The sequence below is a fragment of the Trichechus manatus genome, unplaced genomic scaffold (assembly GCF_000243295.1).
Source record: "Trichechus manatus latirostris isolate Lorelei unplaced genomic scaffold, TriManLat1.0 scaffold00215, whole genome shotgun sequence".
Classification (NCBI taxonomy): domain Eukaryota; kingdom Metazoa; phylum Chordata; class Mammalia; order Sirenia; family Trichechidae; genus Trichechus; species Trichechus manatus.
Window position 1 is genome coordinate 3473966 of NW_004444151.1, and position 27345 is coordinate 3501310.

Consider the following 27345-nt stretch of genomic DNA (forward strand, 5'->3'; position numbering starts at 1 on the left):
CATCTCTCCACTCCAATAGCAAGCTCCCTTAGCACTTTTTTTTGTTTGTGTGTATGTCTTTTGTTCCTGTTCCTCTCCCCTCTCTCTCATCTTTCCCATACCCATCTTAGCTCCACACATCACAATCTACCCCCTCCTTCCTGCCTACCTGCACTATGTGCTGAACATCAAACTCCCAAGCAGCACAGGCATGGCCTACTGGAACCTGCCCTGCACTGATTCCCAGTCCGCACTGTCAGCCCTGGTACATGCCACAAAAAACCTATCCCAGCAACTCCCCTTCAGTTGGACCTGCCATGCTGTACCCTGCCTGAGTGACTGACCCTGCCCATGAAGAAGGTGGTGAAAAGTATCGTGCCCACAGATGAGCAAACAACAAAGAATACATAGACCACCTGCTCAGATATAACCAAATAAAACAAAAAAGTAGGACAAAACAAAGAAATCTACAATCAATAAACAAGGAAATAATCACTGAATGTCCCAAAGACAGCAGACAATATCAAAACATTTACAAAAACAAGACAGGACGGTTCTAGTAGGCATCCAAAATAAAACACCAGATGACCTTCCAGGAGAAGAAAAGGCACTAGACCTAACTGATAGGGAATTCAAATCTCTAATATTCAGAATTATCCAAGAGTTGAAGCAAAAAACAGACAAAAATGAGAAAAAAATAGACAAATTCATGGAAAAGGCAGACAAATTCATGGAAAATACAGACAAAAAAATGGAAGAATTCACAAAAATAATACAGGAACAAAATGCTAAAATAAATTCACAACTAGAAATCATACAAAAACACAATTAGAAATCCAGAAGATTAACAACAAGATTTCAGAAATGGACAGTGTCATGAAGGGCTGAGGAGCAGGTTTGAAACAATGGAAGATAGGATCAGCGAGATTGAAGATAAACACTTGGATACAACTCTGTTTGAGGAAAAATCAGAAGAAAGAATGAAGAAAAATGAAGAAACCCTGAGAATTATGTGGGATACAATCAAAAGCAAAAATATGCGAGTGATTGGAGTTCCAGAACAGGGGGAGAAAACAGAAAACAGAGAGAGGATCTGTCATGGTTTGAATTACGTCCCCCGAAAAATGTGTGTATCAATTTGGCTGGGCCGTGATTCCAAGAATTGTGTGGTTGGCCTCCATTTTGTGATTGTAATCTTATGTTAAAGAGGATTAGGGTGGGATTGTAACACCACCTTTACCCAGGTCACATCCAATGTAAAGGGAGTTTCCCTGGGGTGCGGCCTGCACCACTTTTTATCTCTCAAGAGATAAAAGGAAAGGGAAGCAAGCAGAGAGTGGGGGACCTCATACCATCAAGAAAGCAGTGCCGGGAGCAGAGCGCGTCCTTTGGACTGGGGTCCCTGCGCTGAGAAGCTCCTAGTCCAGGGGAACACCGAAGAGAAGAAGGCCGACAGAGAGAAAAAGCCTTCTCCTGGAGCTGACACCCTGAATTTGGACTTTTAGCCTACTTTGACTGTGAGGAAATAAATTTCTCTTTGTTAAAACCATCAACTTGTGATATTTCTGTTATGGCAGCACTAGATGACTAAGACAGGATCATTGAAGAGTTGCTGACAGAAAACTTCCCCAATATCATGAAAGATGAAAAGCTGACCATCCAAGAAGCTCAGAAACCCATATAGGATAGACCCCAAAAGAAAATCACCAAGGCATATCATAATTACACTTGCTAAAACCAAAGACAAACAAAGAATCCTGAGAGCAGCTCGAGAAAAACAAAAAGTCACATACAGAGGAGAAACAATAAGACTAAAACTATGCAGGTAAAAATGCAATGGGATGACATATATAAAAGCTTGAAAGAAAAAAAATTGCCAGCCAAGAATAATATATCCTGCAAAACTCTCGTTCAAATATGATGGTGAAATTAGGTCATTTCCAGATAAACAGAAATTAAGGGAGTATGTAAAAACCAAACCAAACTTACAAGAATTATTAAAGGAAGTCCTTCGATCTGAGAACAAACACTATCAGACCACAGGCTGAATATAGGACACAGGATTTTACTAGCCACATACCAACCTAGGAAATGAACTCTTAAGGACTATGCAAAACCAAAAGAATTACAACAGGGAACCAGAGAGGTTAATCTGTAAATGACAACAGCATCAGAACAATAAAAGAGGGAATAAACGGTGTAGGTATAGAACCTTCTAATGGAGAGGAAGTCAAGTGATACCAATAAGAGACTGGTACAAATCTAGGAAGATAAGGGTAATTTCAAGGTAACCACAAAGAAAGTTAACAAACCTACTCATGAGAACAAAGAAGAAAAACGTAAAGTCTCAGTAAAAACAAAACCTACAAAAACAAAAGAAATGAAAAAAAAAATCCACAAACAAAAGGAGCTCAGCACAGGACAGTAAGAGGAACAAAGAAAACATCAGCACCACAAAAAAAAGCACTATAAAATGCAATCCCACTCCTAGGAATATATCCTAGAGAAATAAGAGCCGTCACATGAATAGACATATGCACACCCATATTCACTGAAGCACTGTTCACAATAGCAAAAAGATGGAAACAACCTAGATGCTGATGTAACCCTAAGGTAGACAACAGAAGGTGTATTCCTGGCCTTGCCAGCTGAAGGCAAACTGCTTCTGGTGATCCTTCAAAACAGGTATGGAGAAAAAGGCATTAGCCAGATCAATATCTGCATATCAGGTACCAGGAGATGTATCAATTTGCTCAGGCAATGAAACTACATCTGGAACAGCAGCTGCTATTTGAGTCACCACCTGGTTAAGTTTTCAATAATCCACTGTCATTCTCCAAGATCCATCTATTTTTTGCACTGGCCAAATAGGCAAGTTGATGGGGATGTGGTGGGAGTAATCATCCCTGGATCCTTCAAGTCCTTAAAGGTGGCAGTAATCTCTGCAGTCCCTCCAGGAATGCAGTATTGCTTTTGGTTTACTATTTTCCTGGGTAGGGGCAGTTCTAATGGCTTCCAGTGGCTTTTCCTACCATAATACCCTTACTCCATTTGTCAGGGATTCAGTGTAGGGGTTCTGCCAGTTGCTGAGTGTATCTATTCGAATTATGCATTCCTGAACTGGGGAAATCACTACAGGATGAGTTCGGGGACCCACTGGACCTACTGTGAGACAGACACGAGCTAAGACTTCATTAATAACCTGACCTCCATACGACCCCAGTCTGACTGGTGGGCCACAATGATGTTGTGGGCCTCCTGGAATTAGTATCAGTTCAGAGCCAGTATCCAGTATTCCTGGAAAAGTCTGATTATTTCCTTTTCCCCAATAAACAGTCACTCTTCTAAAAGGCTGTAGATCCCTTTGGGGAAGGCTTGGAGAAAGATTAAGAGTATAAATTTTTGACAGTATATTGGAGTCCTTTCTCAAGGCGATCTGGCCTCCCCTTCATTCAAAAGAGTTGTGGGTCTTTAAACTCGCTCAAGTCTGGGAATTGATTGAGGGGTTGTGACTCCATTCTGGTGATTCAAGTTAGACTGCTGTTTACTTGACCTAGAATTCTTCCAGTTGTACAGATCAAGTAAATATTTAGTAGGTTTCCTGTCTATCTCACTCTTAGGGAGACCATGACTAAGTAGTCAATGCCATAAATCCATATAAATCAGATTATTCTGATCACTGCTTTGACTCCACTGTACATTATGGTAACCAGGCTCACCTTGTCTTTGTCAGTTGAGTGCCGCCACTTAGCTCCTACCACCACTGGGTCCAATCAGCCCCATTGTAGTTAGGTGTCTTAATTCAGTTAGGGAAGTTCCCACTGTTAAATCTGACTTACATAAAATAGCAATCACGGCAGTCTTCAAGGATGCTGGGGCTCTCTTCACAGATTTGTTCCTCACCATTGTGGTAAAAGGTGTGTCCTCTGGGCACTCCATTTGTGGATCTGTGGGTCTAACCTAATAAATCCACTCTAACATGCCAATTTCCCTAAACCTTTGGATACATTCTTCTACAGTATACCAAGGCAGGTCTGGTACTTCAACTTGATTTAGTATGGGCCACTGAATAATTCATGCTTCAGGGACCTAACCAAATAAACTATTAGATCCTTTCCTAACTTCTCAAGCTGAAACATTGAATGAAGAATCCGTGCTTAGTGGGCCCATGTCAATAAGCTCAGACTGATCCATCTTTATGCTCCTTGCACCAGTATCCCACACCCTTAATAGCCATTCTCACACATATTCCCCAGGTTTCTGTTTGTACATACTAGAAAAGTCAAGCCATTCTTTTGCAGTGTAATGTACCTCCTCCTGGGTCACACTTTGTACTTCACCTTTTGGGGCTTGCTGGGACTTAAGTCTAGTTGTAGATCTAGAAGCCAAAATCAGTGGTAGGGAAGTGTTTTGAGAACATTCAGCATTGTCTTGTAAAGCATCTACCTCAGGCATTGCCCCAGGCTATGATTCAGACAAATGCTGTTTACAAGCAGTTGGGTTAATCTCATTAGATGGGCGTGGAGGAGCTAATGCTTTTACTGGGGAAGGTGGTTTAGCAGACACATATGGAGTAATCTCTTCAGATGGGAGTGAGAGGGTTGGTTCTTTTGGCAGAAATGATTTAACGGAATTTAGGGGCTCAGTGTCGTCAGCTTCCTGATTATCTGCTCACATGTCCCCATCCCAAGTTTCAGGATCCCATTTCTTCCCAACCAATGCCTTCACCTTAACTTCAGACACCTCTCGAAGTTGGCAATTGAGTTAGCATTGTAATTCAACCACTCTTACAATAAGACTCTGGGTTTTGTTTTCAGGAATATCAGCTCTGTTACTACAAGAAATAAGGCTTTCTTCAAGGCACAAGTGGAAATTTTGAGGTCGTTTATGTGGCACTTGAGCTTTGACTCTGAAGCCGAGTGCATCTCTTTCTTTCACTAGGTTGTCTAGTGAAAGTAGGACCAACCAACCAGCTTCCTTATACTTCTCATTATGACAAAATTGTAGAAAAGTATCACACATGCAATCACCCACAGCTCTGCCTTTCACCAATACCTGATTTGTTGGTGGTGATATTTCACATATTTGTATTACTACCTCACGCCATGGATCAGCAGTGCCCTCTTTACTACCGGAAGCAGAGTCATCAACATCTTTAAGACTAATCAGTCTTGAGAACCAATTTAGAAAATTTATCCTTACAATTTTGTTTCTCTAGAACCATTCTTGGTATCAAATGTCTTAGGGTGGGTTCTCTAGAGATGTAAAAGCTGTAAAGCATATAAATATCTAGAAAAGGAGATTTATAACAAGGAAATGGCTCACACAGTTGTAGAGGCTGGAACGTTCCAAGTCCGTAGGTCAGGATAGAGGCTTCTCCTGATTCACGAAGCTTCAGAGGCTGGCCAACCCAAGATCAGCAGGTCAGAGATCAGGGCTCTTACTCACAGGCTGTGAAGATTGATGAATCTGAAGACTAGCAGGCGAGACTGCAGGTAAGCTGCTAGCTCAAGTCCCAAGAATCAAAGCTCAGTTGAAGAGAAGCCAGCTGCATGATCCAGAGCAAACAAAAGCCCACGAGCCTTGCCAGACTGTTCACTTATATTCGATGCAGGCCACATGCCCAAGGAAACTCCCTTTCAACTGATTGGCTATTCACAGCAGATCACATCATGGAGGTGATCATATTATATCGAAACTCATCATGGAAGCGTTCACAACGTTATACGACTGCCACACTGCGTAGCTGCCAAACCAATGAGAATTGTGGCTCAGCCAAGTTGACACACAACCTTAACCATCACCTCCCATCACCATCCCAGTCATTCTCCATCACACTACCTTGTTTTAATTTCTTCATTGTGTTTATCACTAGCCACAAGTAACCTTTTCATTGATTTGTTTATTTACTCTGTCTTTCCCTACTGGAATGCAGTGGAAGAGCAGGGAATGGTCTTGTGCACCACAGCACTCTTCTTCCATGACTAGAACAGCATAAGGAACATAACAGGTGCTCAGTAAACATTTATTGAATTAAACAATGAATAAAGTCCTTTAAATATTATTCATCGAAATCATAAACTATGAGAAGATTTCACCAATTTCTAAGGTCAAGTTCTAAATATCTTTTTCTATTGGGTATACTAGGCTGGTCTGTTGACTTAGAATGTCACAACTATATTGACAGTTTCAAAGGACAGATGTATTCAAACATAGCTATTGGTTGCAGAGGAGAGGTGAACAAAGGTTGTGAGAGACAAGAAGGGGCAAGGGGAATCAAAGATAACACAAGATTAAAGTAGTGCCGACACATGTTGCTTATCTAAGCAACTGTGGTTGGCAGACTGTCACTAATATATATTAGTTCTTCAGAAAGATTTTGAAAACAGACAGGTTACCATATACGATGGCCCAAACCTTGACCCAATTCCCCCAGGACAGTCAGAGAAATTAGTACCCACTTTCATTTCAATGGAAACCCTGGTGGCATAGTGTTTAAGTGCTACAGCTGCTAACCAAATAGTTGGCAATTCAAACTCTATGGGGCGGTTCTACTCTGTCCTACAGGGTCGCTATGAGTCCGGACGGAGTCGATGGTAACAGGTTTGGTTTTGTTTTTTTTTTTTTCAGTTTTCATTTCAATAGTATATACAGTGAAACTTGTGAGGACCAGAACTCAATGAGCCTACCTTGTTTTTCAGAGTCTCGCAAGTTTTCTGTCTTTGACAGGGTGCAGTATTACCACTTTTCTATTGCTCATTTTAGTGGAAAATATTTGAGTTCCTTCTCTGACAGGTTTCCGCCTTACACAGATTCCAGGTGTTGCCAATTTTGCTGTATATAGGCCCTCTCTAGGAAAACTGGGGATAGTTTAAGGATTAAATACCAAAACGTACATTCCTTCTTAACAACAATTTTTTACTATCACAGATTATCCGGTGATGATATTCAAACTATTTAATGTCTAGTGTGGTAAATATACCTCCACCTGTCTGTCAGTTTGTTATACTGTGGTAGCTTGCTGGTTGCTATGATGTGCAAAGCTATGCCACTGGTATTTCAAATACCAGTAGGGTCACCCATGGTGAACAGGTTTCAGCAGAGCTTCCAAACTAAAACAGACTAGGAAGGCCTGGAGATCTACTTCTGAAAATTAGCCCATGAAAATCCTATTGCTCATAACAGAATAGTGCCCAACATAGTGCTGGAAGATGAGCTCCCTGGGTTGGAAGGCAGTAAGAATACACAGTGGCCCCAAGAATAGACTTGAGTATACCAGTAATCATGAAAATGGCACAGGACCGGGCAATGTTTCATTCTGTTGTACATGGGGTCGCCATGAGTCAGAGCTAACTTGACACTAACAAGCAACAGCATGATAAATATAAACTAATATATACATATATTCCATTGCCACCGAGTCAATTCCGACTCATAGTGACCCTATAGGACAGAGTAGAACTGCCCTATAGGGTTTCCAAGGAGCAGCTGGTGGATTCGAACTGCTGACCTTTTGGTTAGCAGCTGAACTTTTAACCAATGTGCCCTCAGGGCTCCATCTATATACATATCAAAAATTAAAACTATTTTTTTTTCTAAAACAAACTACATGTAGCATAAAAATGAATAAACCTGCAGTGCAAATCAGTCACAAATCATTATAATTTCTGAGCTTTTGGGATTTTTATAAGCTGTGCATGTGTTTTGGAATGCAGGTTGGTGGTGGGTGTCTTCCTCTGTGAAGGCCATCACACCCTGCTGGGGTGGTCTTTTCCTACAGCTATGACTCTCAGTGGTTTTCTAGGTCCTTCTATTGCTTCCTACAGTTGTCTCATGGAGGGCTAGAGGAGGTAGAGGCTTCTCAGTGTTGCTAGCCCCAGAGTGCTTCATCATCCCTGGTAGGTATGAACCCTGTTTTATAAATAGACATTTCATTAAAGTCTTCTTAGTCACCCCTTCCCTTTTTTTTTTAATTGTTGTAGATATGTATGTAACAAATCATTTGCCTTTTCAACATTCTTCACATGTCACAGTTTGGTGAAGTTAGTTATGTTTATCATGTTGTTCAGTCATTATCATTATCCATTTCCAACTTTTCCCATCATCCTTAACAGAAGCTCAGTGCCCCCTAAGCAGTGACTCCCCTTTTTCCCCTCCCTCACACCCGTCCCTGGCAGCCGCTAAGAAACTTTGGTCTCTATACACTTGCTTATCCTAGATATTTCATATAAATGGAATCATACAATATTTGTCCCTTTGTCAGCCATGTTTTTTGAGTAGTCCTTTTTGCTTCCTGCTGGAACTCTCCTTGATTCAACTTTATATATTTATTTGTAATTCTTCATATGCATATCTTTTTCCTCACTTCAGTTAAGCACTTGTCAAAGGCTCAGGTGACATCTTATTGTCTTGTACCCCTAGCACCATGCACAATGAGGTAAATCCTACAAGGAAGTTCACAGGACAATAAAAAAAATTATAAAATGTATGTTGTAACCTGGGAAAGGCTGGGTCTGATAAGGGTGAAAACCTCTGTTGGAATCAACTGGATGGCAACTAACGACAACAAAGGGTAATGGTATAAGAGTATATCACTGGAAGGGTGTTTAACAAAGGCGTCTCTTCCTTATAAATCCTTTGAGGAGTCTCTAGCTGGAGAAGGAGCGAGTAAGCATGCAAAGGGATATCTTGGAACATCTTGTTGGGCTGAGATGGCCTTACACTGAGTCAACAGAAAGGACATGATCCGTGTGTCTCTGTCTGCCCCTCCCCACATGTCTTAATGCTTAGATACAGTGCTGCTATAACAGAAATACCACAAGTGGGTGGCTTTAAAGAGCTGAAATTTATTTTCTCACAGTTCAGAAGGCTAGAAGTCTGAATTCAGAGTGTGATTCTAAGGGGAAGTCCTTCTTTATCTATTTCAGCTTCTAGTAGTTGGCAATCCTTGGAGTTCCTGGGCTCATAGATTCATCTGTCTCTGTTGCCTTCAGATAACATCTGTGTTCCCCCGTTTGTGCTTGCTTCTGTGTCTAATCTGCTCTTTTTATAACTCCGAAGTGATTAGGTTTAGGACACACCGATACACTGATGTGGCCCTGTTAACATAACAAAGAAAACCCTATTCCCAATCAGGCTCACATCCATAGGTGTATCGGTTAGGATTCCAATACATATCTGGGGGGCGGGTGTTGAAAGCAATTCAGTCCCTAACACCTCCCCCGTACGTGTTAATGTGTTGTTATTCGGAAAAAGGATCTTTGCAGATGTAATCAAGTTCAGATGGGATCAATGACTGGTGTCCCCATCCAGTTGCCGTGGAGTAGATTTTGACTTATGGTGACTGCGTGTGTGTCAGAATAGAACTATGCCCCATGTGGTTTTCAGTGGTTGATTTTTCTAAAATAGATTGCCAGGTCTTACTTCTGAGGCTTCTCTGGGCGAACTTGAACTGCCAACATTTTGGTTAGCAGCTAGCTGAGTACATTAACCATGTGCACCACCAGGGACTCTGTCTGGTGTCCCATAAGAAGAAGGAAATTTGGACAGAGACGTGCACACAGAGAGATCACCAAGTGATGACGGAGGCAGAGATTGAAGTGATGTGTCTACAAGCCAAGGAGTTGCCAAGGATTGCTGGCAACCACCAGAAGGTAGAAAGAGGCAAGGAAGGATCCTCCCCTGGAGACTTCAGAGAGAGTATGGCCCTGCTGCCACCTTGATTTTGGATTATTGGCCTCCAGAACTGTGAGAGAATAAATTTTTGCTGTTTTAGGCCACCTGGTTTGTGGTAATTTGTTACGGCAGCCTTAGGAAGCTAATACAAGGATAGTAGGCATGGTTTTGGATTAGAATCGCCTATTTTTTTGTTTCTTTCACTAGAGTAACCATCCATGAGAACAGAGGCTGTATCTGGCTTGTTTGTCATGATTTCCCCAGCCCTTGGAACACTGAATGGCCCATAATAGACATAAACATTCATTCAATGAATGAATAAGGGGGAGAAATGTTGATTACCTGAGGAAAAAGGCTCTCTAAAGAGAAAAAAATTGTGTGTCATTGGTCAGAAAAGTAGCCAAATGCAAAAGGATAAAACTATTTTTATGTAACTGATATTGTCAGATGCAAAACTTCTATTTAACTCTTTTTGCTAGGGTATAATATGACAGTTGTTCTATGACAATTTTTGGAAACAGACCAAAGAGTCCATGTAAATTTTTTCATTTTAATCATTTTCAATTGCAAGAGACATCCTAGGAGGTGATGATGATTTCATATTTGAACAAAAATAAGTAGACTGAACTGCAACTCAATCTTCACATAAACCAAAAAACCAAACGCATTGCTGTTGAGTTGGTTTCGACTCACAGTAACCCCATGTGTTACAGAGTAGAACTGTTCCATAGGGTTTTCTTAGCTGTAACGTTTATGGAAGCAGATCACCAGGCCTTTCTTCCGAGATGCCACTGGGTGGGTTCAAACCACCAACCTTTAGGTTATTAGCTGAGCACAAATCATTTGTTCCACCCATTGACCTAAATCTGCACATAGCTGATTTCTAATTAAACTAGCACATATACTTTGGAAAAGTTTATTAGCCTCACAATAGCCAGGATTAATGACTTGGAAAGCACTCCATTGCTATAAAATTTCGGATTTGTCTTGCGTGTGCTTGACATCCATGCCTGCTTTATTTCAACCTGAAAATCTTCCTGGCTTCTTCTAAAGATTCCTCATCCATGGGAGGCTTCCTCTGGCTGCCAGGCTGCAGGAACTTCTTCACCGTGGGGAGGTTGCTGACTCTGGCTTTCAGGGCCTGCAATGGACAACAGCAGAGCCTCAGAATGGAGCCAGAAGACCACCCGTCATTAGCACAACCCAGGACACCTGAGACCCTCCAAGACAAGGACCAACTGAGTCCCTTCCATAAGCACCTACATGAGAAACAGACGCTCAGAGAGAAATGAAGATAAGAGAAAGGAAAACAGCACTTTCCCTTGAAGACACCTTCGTTTGAGACTTTACTCCTATCACAGTCTTCCCTATCTTTTTCTTTACAGAGATATCTTGTACATTCATTGTGCTTGTACAATACAAGGATGAATAATGTGTCTGTCTTCAAGTCAGATATCAACACTGATAAAGTCTCCAAACACCAGAAATGAAGATATAGGAAAACCGAGCTGGAATGAAGACAGAGAAAATTAAAAACGATAAACCATGGGGCCGGTTGAAACTAATTTGCCCAGTGAGGGAGATAAAGATGGGGTGGGGGGAGACCTGTGCAGAGAGGGACTCAACGTCTGAAAGGCGCAGTAGGAGCCAAGGGTAGGAAATCAGAGGGACAGAGAACTGCTCCCGCAGACTCAGAAGTGGAAAACCTGGGATAAAGGAAATCACAGAGAAAAATGAGACCAGAAACAGCAATGGAATAGAGGGCTGGGCAGAGAGATGCTGAGTCCTGAGTCTTTCTCATGATAGAAGACAAAATATTCTTCTTGGGTTACCATCCACTTCAAATTGCCTTGGCTTAACAAGATCTTTTCATGCCTCAGAACCAGGACCTAGAAGCTAATTTTGGTGACATAAGGGAGAGCAGAGGCCTGGAAAAGGCTGGGGCTCAAATCACCAGTCTGAGGGTCCATATACTAGATTCCCAGGAGGGAGGAGTGGGGCTTCCTCTCCTGGGGACTGTGAAATCAATCACCTTCAGTAGAGGGAAGTTGGCAGTCAGGCTGGAGTCCAGCTCTTCCACGTAATAGACAAGTTCAACCAGTTGAATGTCAGCCTTGCTCAGCTTGTTGCCAACAAGGTAGTCTTGTCCGTGGCTCTTTAACACCTGGCAAATTAGAGGACATCAGATCATGAGCACATGCACAGTCAGGCTAGTCCTGTCCCGACTCCCTCCAGCCCATCTTCCCCACCTCTGCTGCCTTACTGGGCAGTTGGAGAGCTTCAGACCTTTCTCCACCACCCCTGGTTCAATAAGAGAGAGGAGGGAGTGGGTTTCAGCTCTTCTTTCCTCACTCCTCAGTTGAAGCCCAGGCTAGAGTTTTCTTTACTCTTTCCCACATCATTGTGGCATTTCACATTCCAACCCTATTACTTGCATCTTCCATAAGTGCCAAGGACTTGGCACCTGCTGCACCATGTGTCTGTTTATGCCACCTCCTAAATGTGCAGCACTGAAACTTCAGGCTATAACTCTCCATTCTTCTCTCTCTCTCCTCTCCCTTGGGTAACATCTCTTCTTCATGATGCATTCTTCAGCCCTGACCAGATTATTTCAGAGTCTACATTTCTCCTCATATCTGCTTCCTCATTTCCTGGTCTATCTTTCTGGGGTCTGAAATAAACCTGTGTCAACTTGAATTCATCATCTTCCTTGCAACGTTGGCTTTGATTTCTAGTTTACTTGTGTCTGTAAAAACATTGGAGCCCTGGTGGCATAGTGGTTAAGAGCTATGGCTGCTAACCAAAAGGTCAGCAGTTTGAATCCACCAGGCACTCCTTGGAAACTCTATGGGGCAGCTCTACCCTGTCCTATAGGTTTGCTATCAGTCGGAATCTACTAGACAGCAACAGGTTTGGTTTTTTAAGTTTGGTAAAAACATTGAATTATGTTATAATCTGCATGCTGGAATGTTTAGGGATGAACTGCACTGATACTGCGTTTACTTTGAAAAGGGTCAAAAAGTAGTAAGTTTTGGATGGAAAGAGGGATGGAGAGATAAAGAGATATGACAAAGCAAACATAATAAAATGTTAATTTTGGAATCTAGGTGATGGGTATATATGTATTCATTGTACGGGTCTTTCAACTTGTCTGTGTGTCTGAAATTTTTCATAATAAAATGTTGGGAAAATATGTAATATCTAGTGAAAATATTCCAAGGATATGCAAATCATAGAGAATAAAGACCAAAACACACGTGATGTCACCATCTAAAGATAAACCATTGTTAACCATATTGGCAAATACCCTTTCAGACTACTTCTCCTTATAGAAGTATGTATAATTATTTTATACAAAAATAAAATATCTAAAGCTAATTTGTAATATACATTTTTCATTTATGTTCTCCTGGGGCTGTTTGTATTTCTAATTGTGGATATACTTAATCTGTAATGCTGTATGGTTTGTCTTCTGTGGAAGTGCCCTAAACTGTCAGCATCCCAAGAGTCATGACGGCCTATTTTCTTATTGCTATTAAATTTGTAGCTTTTTGAATAGGGCCTGAGACACAAGGAATGAATTAACATTTGTTGAATGAACGAAAGAATGATCTATAGATGGATGTTTAGATGTTAGTCCTTTTTTTTTTTTAAAGCCTCCTGTATCTCTTATGGAGGAGTCCTTGGATGGCTAAAACGGTTAAGCACTAGGCTACTAACTAAAAGGTTGGCAGTTCAAATCCACCCAGAGGCACCTTGCAAGAAATGCCTGACAATCTACTTCAGAAAGATCACAGCCATTGAAAACCCTGTGGACTGCAGTTCTACTCTGAAGTGCATGGAGTTGCTGTGAGTCCCAAATTGACTCGAGGACAACTGATTTGGTTTTTTATTTTATTTCTTATGGAGCTCCTTGTGGTGCACATAGTTAACGTGCTTGGCTGCTAACCGAAAGGTTGGAGGTTCGAGTCCATCCCAGGGAGCCTTGGAAGAAAGGCCTGGTGATCTACTTTTGAAAAATCAGCCATTGAAAACCCTGTGGAGCACAGTTCTACTCTGACACACACGAGATTGCCATGAGCAGAATTGTCTTGATGACAACTGATTTGGGGTTCTGGTATCTCTTATAATCATTTTTTGTTCATGATTTCAGACAGTTTTGATCTTGAAATGTTCTCCTTTTACCTTCAAAGAAAAAAAATCAACCAGTATACATACTAGACACATAATGTTGAAACTTGTTTCTTTAGTTTTCATAGCTTTCCTCAAAAGTCTGAGAGCCATGTCCCAAATCCTATAGATTGGTCTTTTCCTAACATGTCTTGTGTATTTCTCTTTCTCTCCATCCTACCACCCCTGTTTAGCTACTTCTCACCCCCACACTTGAATATTTACAATATTATCCTCCTGGTGGGCAGCAGTATCGTGTCTCCCTACATGAGGTGCCAGAATATTTCTCTAATGTCTTGCTTTTATCATATTCCATCTTGAAGAAGCCCTTGGTGCTCTGCAGGGTCTAGTCCAATCTCTAGCGTTGCCCATAGCACCCGCCAACACAAGCTCTAAATATGACCATGGGATTCTGTCGGCTAGAGAATTCTACATTGGGTCCTAGCAAATTGAAATTTTCTGAAAATTTACAACAGTCAATTTTTATAAAATATCTGGAGGGTCAGGATGCTACCTTAGTATCGAGGGAGACTCCCTGGCATGAAGGTCAATGTCCCAGTAACGTCCAGGCACTGGTATTTGGTTGCCCTCTAAACTCTTAGTACCCTGAAGCATCGAGCAGATTCCACTTACCTTTTCAAAGGCAGGAAAATAACGGTTTGTTGTTTTCTGTTTGATCAACTGAAGCTTGGCATCTTTTTCCCCAGGTGGTGCTATTGGCAAAAGCAGGATCATCTCACTCAAATCTGCCACACCTTCTACATACATATCAATCCTGAAAGACAAAAATGAGCAAAGTGTCAAATGCCTCCTGCCTTAGATTTTATAATTCAAAAAGAGGTTCACCTTCATTGGGTGCTTATTTTGTGCCAGTCATAATGCTATGATTTTTAATTATCTTTTCCCATTTAATTTTCAGAACAATCTATTGGGGTATGCATGTGTCTAAAAGTTTTGTTAAGCACATGACCAAATGTAGGTACAGAGAGCATGGGTGACCTGTTCAAGGTCAAGGCTAAGACAGAGTTAGTAGAATCACAGCAAGTACCAAATGATACTACACCCAGGGTTTGCCATCTCTGCTGTTACTTGTTTGGTGCACAAACTAGCGTGAAGCATATGGTTAAAGATCTGCCACCTAAGTAATCCCAAGAGAGACCTCAGTCATATACTCTTAAGTAGGTGCAATTATTTAAACAATTCCAACCAACGCATATTCCAGGGAAGGTTTTTTCCCTTTGTTCTAAACTGAGCTTCCTCTGTGAGCTTTTTTTTTTTTAATTGTAGTAAAAAAAATAAACAAAACATTTGTCATTTCAACATTTTTTACATATACATTAATTACACTTATCACATTGTGCAACTGTCACTAAGAGTTTTTTTAATAACAGCTTATCGAAACATAATTCACATACCATAAATTCCACTCTTTTAAAGGGTACAATTTAGTGTTTTTTAGTACATTCACAGAGTTCTGTAATCATCATTAGAATATTTGCATCATTCCCAAAAGAAACATTGTACCCTTTAGCAGTCACTCCCTATTCATCTCTCCCGCCAGCCCCTGGTAACCACTAATTTACTTTCTGTCTCTAGGGTTTGTTTTGGGGTTTTTGAATGCGTCTGGCTGCTTCAGGCTGTATTGAGATGCTAAGGCAACCCCGGGCACCACAGAATCACTGGGTTCTAGCCTCTGCTAACCATGCCAAGTTGACCAGTCCATATAACTTAGTAGGTTCCTCATTATCATTTTGTAATTTCTAGAACTTCAGAATCAACTTCTTTGGCTCCTTCCTTTCCTTAGCCTTCTTCTCTAGACGCTCAGATACTTTGTTCTTGTCTCTAGCTATTGCTGCCATGGAGCTCTTAAAGCCCTGAGCTGCTAAAACAATATTGCCATCTTTCTGGCTTCCTGTTTCTCAGCAGTTGGAAACTTCTGTCACCGCGCTACATCGTGGCACACCCACTGAATCCACCCCAGGTTTTCATTCCCCTTTCCCCATAGCACTCTCCTGTGCTGGACCTCACTCAGTCTACATGCCTAAGGCCCAGCCTGCTGCTGAGTCATGATCCCCTGCCTTGGTCCCCCTCAGTCCTGGGGCTTCTGCTCCTCCTGGCCTCTTCTTCTGCAGTCCCAAAATGCTCTGTCGACTCAAGGTAGGACCTAAGCGGTTCCCGTGCTGTTTGCCAATATAAGAACAGAGAATATATCGTACAGGGCTCTCTCTTTTATGTCCTTCCCGTAGAGGTTGTATTTGGTGGCAATGTAGTTGAGAATGGCTCTGGACTGCACCAGCTTCATCCCATCAATTTCAACCATTGGCACTTGCTGGAACATCAAACTCCCGTCTTTTGAAAGAAAGAAAAGAAAAAGAGTAGGTGAAATATTTTATGGATCACACTCTTTAAGGATGCAAAAATGTGCAAAATGAAACCAAAACTCATAACCTGGTGACACTTCAACTGAAATAGCAGTTTGTTTTCACCTTCACAGTAGTCCTTCTTGTTCTTATCAATCTCCCTTTTATTTTTAACCTGTTATTTCATTTATCTTATTATTATTTTCCAACCAGATATAAGTTGATACCTTTGTATTTTACATGCTTGAAATGTGTTCAAGAAAAGTTGGGAGCGGCTGCAACAGGGCTGCCAGCCAGGTGCCATTTTAAATGGGAAATCCCCAAAGTAATTCTCATGGTGTTCCTGGCATTCTGGGCAGGATTTCTATGTAGAGGCCCCTTTCTATGCTCCTCAAATCACACCATGGAAGTGGTGTGAGCAGGGCAGGCCTTGTTTTCCTAATCCCACAGATATTGTTCCTTGCTCAGTTATCTCCCTCATCACCCTGTGACCCTAGTACCTCACAGCATGTTTTCTCCTTTTCAAAATGGGCAGTTGGGAGCTTGACATAACTAACACCATCATGATAACCTAAGTAACCTGTAAGGGTTTTTGCTTGATATTTTGTACACTCTCATTTTCAATGCCCTTTTTTTATTACACCAGCTGCACTGGTCTCTTTCCAAAGGGGTGTGAGGACTTCTCCGCTCCTGTGGCCTTGGTCTCTTCCTTGTCTTTGTTCTCTTAGGGGATGGCCTTCAGCCTGCAATGCAGCAGCGAGGAAGGCTGCCTGGTGCTTTTGATCTGCAACTTATTTTCTTTCTTGCTCCTTATCTTGGTCAGAGTAAACTTGGCAGGCCAGTTCCACTAGCTGAGAGATTTTTATATAAGTTTTTTTGCCTCTTAGAAACATAAAGATTAGAGTCGAGATGTCTGGCATGCACATCTTTAGTCTAATAAAGAGTTTCTCATAATTGTCTCGTGATGTATACTCATCTGACCGTCCGTGGGCTACGTGTTTGAAGACACTGTATAACCCTTGCAAAAATGATATATAAGCTCTGATGTAGAAATTACCTTTTGGGACTCCATGAAGACAGCCAGTGTTGCTGTTGGACTCCTTGTTGGTGTCACCTCCTAATAAATTTTCTCTCTCTGACTTTGAGTAAGTTTCATTGGCTCATCTGCTCCAGGGCACAGATGCTAATCGGGTAATTACCCTCTCACCTAGCCTCCCAACTCTTTCAACATTGTCTCATTTAACGGAGTCTGCAATATTGCTAGAATATTACCTTGTTACAACCCATAAGAGAGAAGAACTCAAGGTCATTGCCACACTTCTGTCTACTCCTTTCACTCTAATGCATGTGTGTCTTTTGGATGGAGGTCAGTGTGGGATCCTGAACTGTTTGCAGCTCATTCATGGTGCAGAAAAGCATGAGAAAGCAAGGGGAGGGCATTCACACAGCGCTGGGCATGGTTTCTGTAGCAAAGACTCCCAGTGTCGTAGCCCTTCTTAGCCCTGAGAGAGTTGTCAGACCTGCTCAGGGAGTCTGGCTCCTTAGTTTTAACCACTTTTCTCCCTCTCTACCACCCTCAACTACCACCACACAAGCACGTAAGACATTGCCTGGTGTTACAACCTTGACTTATGACTTCTAGTAGGTATCTTCCTCAGGGGCATTTAGAAACTTGGTCTTACCATTTACTAACTTATCCAAGTCTTCTGGAGTTTGTAAAAATTTCTCTTCAAACTGGAAAGCAGAAACAGTGAAAAAAAAAAAAAAATCCCGTTACTTCTTTCAGTAGCATTACAGAGCTTTCAAAGTTGAAAGGTTGGTACATAATATGGAGAAGGAAAGATTTTTCTGAGTTTGGCAAGAGGAGTTTGATCACGGCCATTTGGAATACTTAGATAAGACCTATTAAGGAAAGGGCATGGGTCATAGCAGCTGGGTGCTCATTCCTTAAGGTCCTCTTCACCTCCATCCTGTCCCCTAAGATTAGGTAAGAATTTGGGAGGAAAATGTCATTGGAGGGAGGAGACTTGGGAGATTGTTGTAATTCTGGAGTTTGAACATCTTGAGAGAGTCTGTCTCTCCACGTCAGATCAGGGTAGGACATTGTGTGCCCCCAGCATAGGGTATGCCACTGGGCTAGGCACCATTTAAAATTCTGCCACCAACTGGCCTCTGCCATAATTTATATCACTCCATTCCACAGGAGTGGAGCCCTGGTGGTGCGGTGGTTAAAGCACTCAGCTGGTTAACCCACCAATCGCTCCACAGGAAAGACGTGGCTGTCTGCTTCTGTAAAGATTTACAGCCTTGGAAACCCAATGGGGCAGTTCTACTACGTCCTATAGTAGGAATCACTCGACAGCAGTGGGTTTGGTTTGGTTTGGTATTCCCTGGGAGCTTCGCCCATGGCAAAATGGGTCCCAGTTGTTGCACAGCTTCTATTCTTGCAACTCAGTATTTCCGATCCTTGACAATTTGGGACACTCTAGGGCAGAACTGCCAATCTAAGGAGAAAAATTAGAGTCCCTGGTCTAGTTCTATCCCCTCTCCCCCAAGTAACTTTGGTTTCTGATTTGACTTCCTGGGTTTGTACCTCAGCTTTTTCACTTTGTAACCTTCGACGCATTACTGAACCTCTGTGTGCCTCAGTATTCTTATCAGAGTGTGATTATGGTACTTATGGTATAGGTTTAAGGACTTATGCATGCAAAACACTTAGAACAGTATCAAATGCACATTAAGTGCTTAGTAAATGTAAGCTGTCGTTAAGTTTTCAACCGGTGGCTGCTATTTCATCATACAGATTCACATCTTTTTTTAAAAAAAAAATTTAAGCAATCTACCTGGTGAATATTTAAGTTGTTCTTGGGCTATTTCCTGTAAGTTAAACCTTGGTGTAAATTAGACCTTTTAACATGTGTTCCATTGGTTGCATGACAGCCAAGCAGTTGGGCTATTTCAGGCAGATTAGAGCTCTGAGTGGTTACAGCTCTTTAATACAAATACAAAAATTAATTATTACTTAATCGTGCACTTTTTTTTAACAGGCAGAATCTATTAAACCAAAAGTCCAAGGATGAAGTTATCAACAATATGGATTTGATGTTCCAGTCTTGGTTCTGCTACATGATAGCTCTGTGAGCTGGAATGTAGTCACTTAACATCTCCAAGCCTTAGTTTCCTCATTAATAAAATGGGGTAGACCATTCCTTACATGAAATACTGTAATGTTTTTAAACTATGAAGCACAAGACATGGTCCGTAGTAAAACAAGTAATTAACAGTATTGGGGGTGGTTTTCGTATGCCATCAATTTCGACGCATAGCAACCCCAAGTGACAGAGTAGAACTACCCCACACTGTTTTCTTGGCGGTAATCTTTACGGAATCATATTGCCACGTCTTTCTCGTGGAATGGCTGAATAGATTCGAACTGCCACCTTTCAGTTAGTAAGGTTTATGATGATGAAAAACGTGGGAATTGTGGGATTTCTAATTTCTCAGTGAAATATCATTTGTTGTAGATCCCACAGGGTCAGGCTATACAGATGGCGTGTGCAAACAATTTATCAAGTGTCCAGTTCAAGACAAACACATGAGATGGTGGGTGGTCATCATGGGAGGGTGGCTGAGGTGGGGATGGGGTTGGTGAGGGTGATGTTGCTTGTGAGGCAGGTGGAGGAGATGGGATTATTATGATCACCCTTTGGGCACAGAGAACCTGGGAGCCCTGAGCAGGGTCTCTGGACTGTCCTCACCTCACCACCCTCTTCAGTCAAGCTGGGTAGACAAGAGGAAGCCCGAATACTCTCAGCTTTCCCCCCTACTCCATCCTTCTGTGAGGAACCCATCCTGCCTGGGGGCTCTGAACACAGATCGTTCCTGAATCGCAGAGCTGAAGTCTGGACTTTGCTAAAACAGGTTATTCATTTATAGAGAGAAAACAACCTGGGATTACCCTATTGAGATCTTTTGTTTGCTTGTTTCTTCATAACATTGAGAAAGGATTAGACCAAAGTCATACAGTTATGAAGACTTCAATAAAGTGTAATCCTGAGGCTTCATCTCAGTAAACACGTTGCTATGAGGCTGGAGGGAGGGGACAAGCAATTCATTTCCCAGGACACCACCTCACCTGAATTCCTCCTTTTCTATATCCTATCTGAGGGACAAGATCTCCTGAGTTTGTCCATGACTCGCTACCCAGGAAAACCCTCTCTCAGTTGCTGGGTCCCTGTGATCTGGACTGAGAAAGTGTTTTTCTCAGTGACTACTCTGGAGGGCAGCACCCAGCGGAGTCATACAGAAACCTAACAGCATTTCCTGTTCAAACCCTAGGAAGTATGGCATTTGGACACTGTAAAAAGCCCAGGTGTCCTCCCAGATGTTCTCACTCCTTATTTTAATCATCTATTTACTTGTCTGCATCTTCGCTGTATGTCAGCTACCTGAGGGGAGGGACCATGTCTGTCTCGTTCATCAGTGTATCCCGAGGACTTAGCACAGATCCTGGCACTTAATAATTGCTCACCAGGATAATTGCTAAATGAATGCATTGAACCCTTAACAGGCAGTATGTTACAATCCACTCACTCTCTCCACCTCCCCCACATTTGTGGTTTATATTTTAAGTTTAATTACACTTATTTTCTTATGTTATATATTTTTATTATGGAGATGTTTAGCATAAATAAAAACAAATAGAGAGAGGATAATGATCCTCCTTGTACCCATAACCCAGCTTCAATAATTATCAACTCAAGTCAATCTCATTTCATCTATATCCCTGTCGCTCTCTCCATACAGTAATAATTTGATGCAAATCTTGCATCCTTAAATACTTCAATATGTATCTCTAAAACATAAAAATTATTTTTAAAATAACCACAAAACATTATTGAACCTAAAAAATTAACAATTTTTCTTTAATATCATCTGTGTTCATGTTTCTAATTGTTGCATAAGTGTCATAAACTATTTTTTCTAGTTTGTTGAAATCCAAATCCAAATAAGGACCACGAATTGTGATTAGTTGATGATTAAGTTTCTTTTAATTGTTTCTGTGCTCTTTGATGGGCAGAAATTTTTAAAAAATTATTTAGTCAAATCTGTCTCTTTAATAACTGGTGATATTTTTATTATTAAAAAATCAAATTTATTAAGGAATAATTTACATAAAAGACACTCATTTTAAGTGAACTGGTCCCATGAGGTTTCACAAATGTATACCCATTTAACTCTGTCAGAACAATCAAGGTATAGAATGTTTCTATCACCCTGATAAGTTCTCTCATGCACTTTGTCGTCAATCCTCTGTACCCACTCTCAGGCAATGGCAAATAGGCTTTGCATCATTTATATTTCCCTTTTGTAGAATTTATAAATGGAATTTTAAAGTGGAATAATACGCTATATACTCTTTTGTGTCTGGCCTCTTTCAGTCAACCTAATTTTGAGATCTATCCATGTTAGTGCATGTATCAGCAACTCGCTGTGTAGTATTTCATTATAAGATTTTCTAAATACAAGATCATGTCATCTGCAAATAGAGGTAATTTTATTTCTTCTTTTCCAATCTAGATGCCCTTTTATTTCTTTTTCTTGCTTAATTGCTCTGGCTAGAACCTCTAGGTACAATTTGAATAGAACTGGTGAGAGAGGACATCCTTGTCTTGTTCTTGATCTTAGGGGGAAAAAGCCTATCTTTTACCACTAAGTATGATGATAGCTGAGGGGAAGGGAGGGGTTTTAGGTGGCCTTTAACAAGTTGAGGAAGTTCCCTCCTATTCCAAGTTTATTGAGAGTTTTTATAGTGAAAAGATGTTGGATTTTGTCAAATGATTTTCCTGCATCTATTGAGATGATCATATGGTTTTTGTCCCCTATACAATTAATATGCTGTGTACATTGATTGCTTTTCAAGTGTTAAACAGACCTTGCACTGTGATATTTTTATTTAAGGCAAAACTATTGACAGGTCATCTAATATGGAAGTCTCCTGGCTTGTGTGAGAAAAGCACCTTGATACAGACAGTTTTAGATATGACTTACCATGACCTAGCTCAGAACCTACCTCGACTCCAGCTGCAGCCAAGAGCCACCGGATGGATTCCATTCTGCCTCGTGCATTGAAGTAATGAAGCTTGGGCTTCCCAGCCATGATAGCAGAGTTCCTGGTTTTCTCTAAACCTGAGTGAATGAATGAATGGATGAATGAGACCACAGAAGCAAAAATGTACTTTATGATGTACATTTGACCAGGACCAATGATACAGAAGGGTGGAGTATCTGGCTTCTCTGTAGCAGGTTGGAGGAGTCCCATGAAAGTTTTCCTTGGCCCCAAATCTCAAATATCAGTGGCCACCATTGTAAAATGGCATCAAACCAGTCTCATGTCCCCATGGGTTAAAATGTGACTTTTCTTGGGAGGCTAATAGATAAGTCTGTAGCAAGGATGCATGTGTGGATGTTAGCAGGAGGGGAAAGGATTGGAGAACTGATATTGCAAACCTCCTAATGTTCCTGGTCCAAAGTTTTTGATACATTATACTTTAATCCTTATAGCTGCCTCATGAACTAGTTGTTATTACCTTATTTTTCAGATAATGAAAATGAGGCTCAGAGAGGTTAAACAGCATGTCCACAGCCACACACCAGTTAGTAATGGACATGGGAATTCACATCCAGGACTTAAAAGAACAGTTCTGCATCCTACACAGGGGAAGACCCTGGCAGTCTTTAAGGGGGCCTTGAAACCAGAGGTCATCACTGACCTGGAAGAGAAGGAGGAAGCAAAGCCAGTCTCTAGCTCTTTGGCTATTACGTTGCATATGATCAAAAGTAGAAATTAGGACTCAAACTTGCTTGACTGTATCTCAAAAGATCCAAATTCTTTCCACACACTGAGGAGGATGCTAATTCATTGCTTCGCTTGGAATTCTATATTCTACCTCTGTTGGGTGTGTTTTATTTAATTTTACTATCTAGAAAAAGGGTTGTTACTACATTAACTTTATAGTATATAGAAAGGAACGAACATTTATTCAATGTCTGCCACACATTGGTCATGCTCACAAATTTATTTAATCTTATAAAAGTCACCTGAGGTGGATTTGGTAATTATTCTCATTTAGATCTTATGTGCAGGTTTTTGTGTTGATGTAAGTTGGGGATACTGAGGTTTCTAGAGGGTAAGTAACTTGCCCAAAGTAAGTGGTGGGCCTGGGATTCAAATCCACTTCTACTCAAAACCAGTCTAAAAAGCTTTACTTTCTGTATTGGTGGTTTTCAAAATACACATGGCAATGCTTTAATGGATTGTGAAATTACTAATTTTTTTTTTAATTAATAGGCATTATTATTTAGAGCACTTTTAGGTTCACAGAAAAATTGAGTGGAAAGTACATACAGTTCCCTCCCTCCCCCTGCCTAGTTTCCCCTATTAACATTTTGCACTAGTGTGGTACATTTGTTACAATTAATAAACCAATATTGATACAGTTTATGAACTAAAGTCCATAGTTTACATTTAGCTTCATTCTTTGTGTTGCACAGTCCCATGAGTTTTAACAAATTGTTACTGTCATGTGTACACTATTTTGGTATCAAATACAGGTTCCACTGCCCTAAAAATGCCCTATGTGTCGCCTGTTAATCGCTCCCCTCTTCCCCTAACCAGCTGGCCACCACTGGTCTTTTCACTGTCTCTATAGTTTTTCTTTTTCCAGTCATAAAGTCGGAATCATACCATATGTAACTTTTGGGGACAGGCTTCTTTCACTTGTTGTTGTGTATTGTCAAGTTAATAGTATGAATTTAAGGTTCTTCCATGTCTTTTCATGGCTTGATAACTCATTTCTTTTTATCACTGAATAAACACTCCATTGTAGCAATGCACCACAGTTTGTTTATCATTCAACTATTGAAGGACATCTTGGTTGTTTCCAATTTTTGGCAATTATGAATAAAGCTGCTATAAACATTTGTGTGCAGGTTTTTGTATAGACATAAGTTTTCAGCTCGTTTGGGTAAATACCTAGAAGCACAATTGCTGAATCATATAGTAAGCCTATGTTTAACTTGATAAGGAACTGCCAGACTGTCTTCCAAAGTGGCTGTACCGTTTTGTGTTTCCACCCACAGTGAATGAGTTCCTGTTGCTTCATATACTCTCCAGCATTTGGTGTTATCAGTGTTTTGGATTTCAGCCATTCTAATAGGTGCGTAGTGATATCTCGTTGTTGTTGCTTTTTGTAATTTATTTGTGTTGTTTTTGTTGAGAATATACACAGCAGAACATATGCCAATTCAAAAATTTCTACATGTACAATTCAGTGACACTGGAAATCTACTAATTTTAAAAATGAAATAGAATAGAAAATATCAGCGTGCATTACATATAGAAAAGGTAAGTATTGCTTCAAGAGAGTTTAGATTCAGTTATATGTATGGTACATACATGAATATATGGGGATGTGCATGCTTATTTGGTCCCATTATAAATGGTAAGAGATACATTGACTGGGTCCAGTCAAGGAAATTTGAAAGCTATTGCTTTATCCCAGGTTGCTTGGAAGGTGGGAGCATAACAGGCAATCAGAGAAGGCAACTGAATGACTTCATCAAAGGATTTAACACGTTTGACCACGGGTGTGAATAGAAACACACAGAATTCATAAAAAGCAGAAGTCCCATGGCCAAGACTTAGGAGGATCAGCTACATTCTTCTCTCCAAACCTCAAGCTTTATTTAGAAAACATTAAGATTACTCTTCCAAAGTTTTGCTGTTGTGGAGTTTTAGACAAAATATATTTCTCTTTACCCAATGGATGTATTTCTGAAAAAGTATGTGTAACTTCAATTTTAGACATCAAAATGTTTTAAATATCCATATTTTCAAATGTGGAACTCAATATTTTTACCTTTTAGAAAGTAAAAAATCTTTTGGAAATAATTCATCTGCCTTGCCATTGAGGATTTTGTATATTATACTGTCTTATCATGGGAGATATAGATGCTGTGATTCAGCAGAATTTAAAAGGAGATTAAAGCTTTAGTTACTACCTTGTTAAGAGTGTTTTGTTGCTGTGGGCTAGAGTTCACAGAGCTAAATGATACAAATCCTCACATTAAGCTCACTTAATTGACAAGGATCATGTTACAAAGGGAACTGGTATTTATCTTACGTAATATATTATCTCATGGTAACACACTTTTCCTTGTAAGCCAAGTCTTTCATGTTCAGAACATAAGGCTTCCAAAGGCCTCATCAAGTTTAGGGCACACATCAGCATAACACCTTGTTCCAATCACAGAAACAGAACTAGAGAGATTCAGTGATTTGCCAGAGGTTGCAGACGTATGTTCCTTATTTCCACACAATATTTTGCAAGTGTACAACCACCCTCTGAAATAGCTTCCAACATTCCATTTTAAAGTTGCAAAAACCGAATTTCAGAGAGAGAAAGCACTTTGCCCATGCTTACATTTCATGAGTTTCGGGTCAAGTTAAACTCAGTCTTTTGATTGCAAGGCCAAGGATTTTTTGCTCACCATGTGATGTTTACCCTAATCTCTATGTTTCTCTGAGAACCTTGTTTATTCTCCCTATCAGAATCCACTAACCAACTAAAGATTAGAGGGTCAGGGAGAGAGAGGAACATCTAATTCATGAGCTTCTTTCTGTTAGCAGTTTTTAGGGGCTTGATTGAAAGAGAAAATTAATAATAGTGGGCCTTGCTTTACCTTGACATCCTAAAAACTGTTAATAAATTGGTGCTAACCAAAAAACAAACAAACAAACAAAAAAAAACCCATAGCCATTGAGTCGATCTCGACTCATGGCAACCCCATGTGTTGCAGAGTAGAACTGAGCTCTATAGGGTTTTCCTGGCTGTGATCTTAATGGAAGGAAAGAGCCTGGGTGGAGCAAGTGGTTTGCTAACCCAAAGGTTGGCATTTTGAACCCACCCAGTGGCTCCGTGGAAGTAAGATCTGGCAAACTGCTTCAGTAAAGATTACAGCCAAAAAAAAAAAAAGCCCCTATGGAGCAGTCCTGTTCAGTAACACACGGGCTGGCCATGAATGGAGGGCTGACTTGACAGCAGCTAACAACAACAACAACAAATCTTGATGGAAGCAGATCACCAGGCCTTTCTTTCATGGTGCCCGTTGGGTGGGTTTGAACCACCAATCCTTAGATTAGTAGTTGAGCACAAACTTTTTGCGCCACCCAAGGACCTAAACTGAGTACTAGGATAACTATATTTTAATTTAATAAGAAAGTGGGCTACAGATTTGCTGGACTGGTTGAGATTAGCGGACTCCCTGAGACTGCCGTTCTGAGATACACTTCAAACCTTAAACCAAAATTATCCCTTGAGGTCATGTGAGCTAAGTAACAGATTGGATCATAAAGACTATCACCTGTGAGTAATGAACTTCTTTTAAAAAAAAAATCAACAATAGGAGACCAAATGGTCAAAAATTACTCTAAAGCAAAGATGATAAGGTAACGGGGCAGGAAAACTAGAGTACTGGAAATGGTACAACCAGAATGGAATGAGTGAGAAGAATGACACATTGTGAAAATGTAACCAATATCACTGAATACCTAATTTGCTGTGTAAACTCTCACCTTAAACACAATAAAATATATATATATATATATTTTAAAGTGGGCTTGTTTTCAAAGGAATAAATCTTATGATCAATTCACTAGCAATTTAAAGGAGCTCCATCTCTGGAATGGTCCTAATTGCAATTTCTCAGCACAGAGAAGGGAAACCCAGAGCCAACAGTGCAGGCTCCAATCCCAACTCTTTCCTTTAGAAGGTGCATAAACTCAGGCAGGTTGTTTAATTTCTGAGCCTCAGTTTCCTCTTCTGAAAATGGAAATAGCTTTATCTACCTTTGAGGGCTGTTGAGAAAGGTAAATGAAATAATGTACATAAAACGCATAAGAGGTACTCAGCAAATGAGAATTTCCTCCTGCCCCTAATTCCTGGAAGATGGGTGAGTCTTAGAGTAGCAGAAGTGTCCTCTTGTTTTCAGGTATATCCACTCTGTATTCATAGAGCCCCTGTAGGACATAAGATATAGATGATAGATAGGTAGGTTGGTAGGTCAGTAGGTCTGTAGGTCGACAGGTAGGTAGGTAGGT

General features: G+C 40.7%; 1 protein-coding gene across 1 annotated transcript; it reads right to left on the reverse strand.

Moving 5' to 3' along the window:
* Window positions 1-10600: 10600 nt before the first annotated feature.
* LOC101360022 (glutathione S-transferase A1) lies at window positions 10601-22369 on the reverse strand. The gene is made up of 6 exons (XM_004388725.1): window positions 22258-22369; window positions 17867-17918; window positions 16041-16173; window positions 14458-14599; window positions 11687-11818; window positions 10601-10795 (listed from the first exon to the last, which is right to left on the reverse strand). The coding sequence occupies exons 1-6, from the start codon at window positions 22342-22344 to the stop codon at window positions 10670-10672; spliced, it is 672 nt and encodes a 223-aa protein (XP_004388782.1). The 5' UTR covers window positions 22345-22369; the 3' UTR covers window positions 10601-10669.
* Window positions 22370-27345: the final 4976 nt, after the last annotated feature.

Coding starts and splice junctions, on each gene's coding strand:
- LOC101360022 (XM_004388725.1), bottom strand. CDS start 22,344: ATGGCTGGGAAGCCCAAGCTTCATTACTTCAATGCACGAGGCAGAATG. Junction 17,919..22,257: donor TGGCTGCAGCTGGAGTCGAG/GTAGGTTCTGAG, acceptor TCTGCTTTCCAG/TTTGAAGAGAAATTTTTACA. Junction 16,174..17,866: donor CTTGGATAAGTTAGTAAATG/GTAAGACCAAGT, acceptor TTCTTTCAAAAG/ACGGGAGTTTGATGTTCCAG.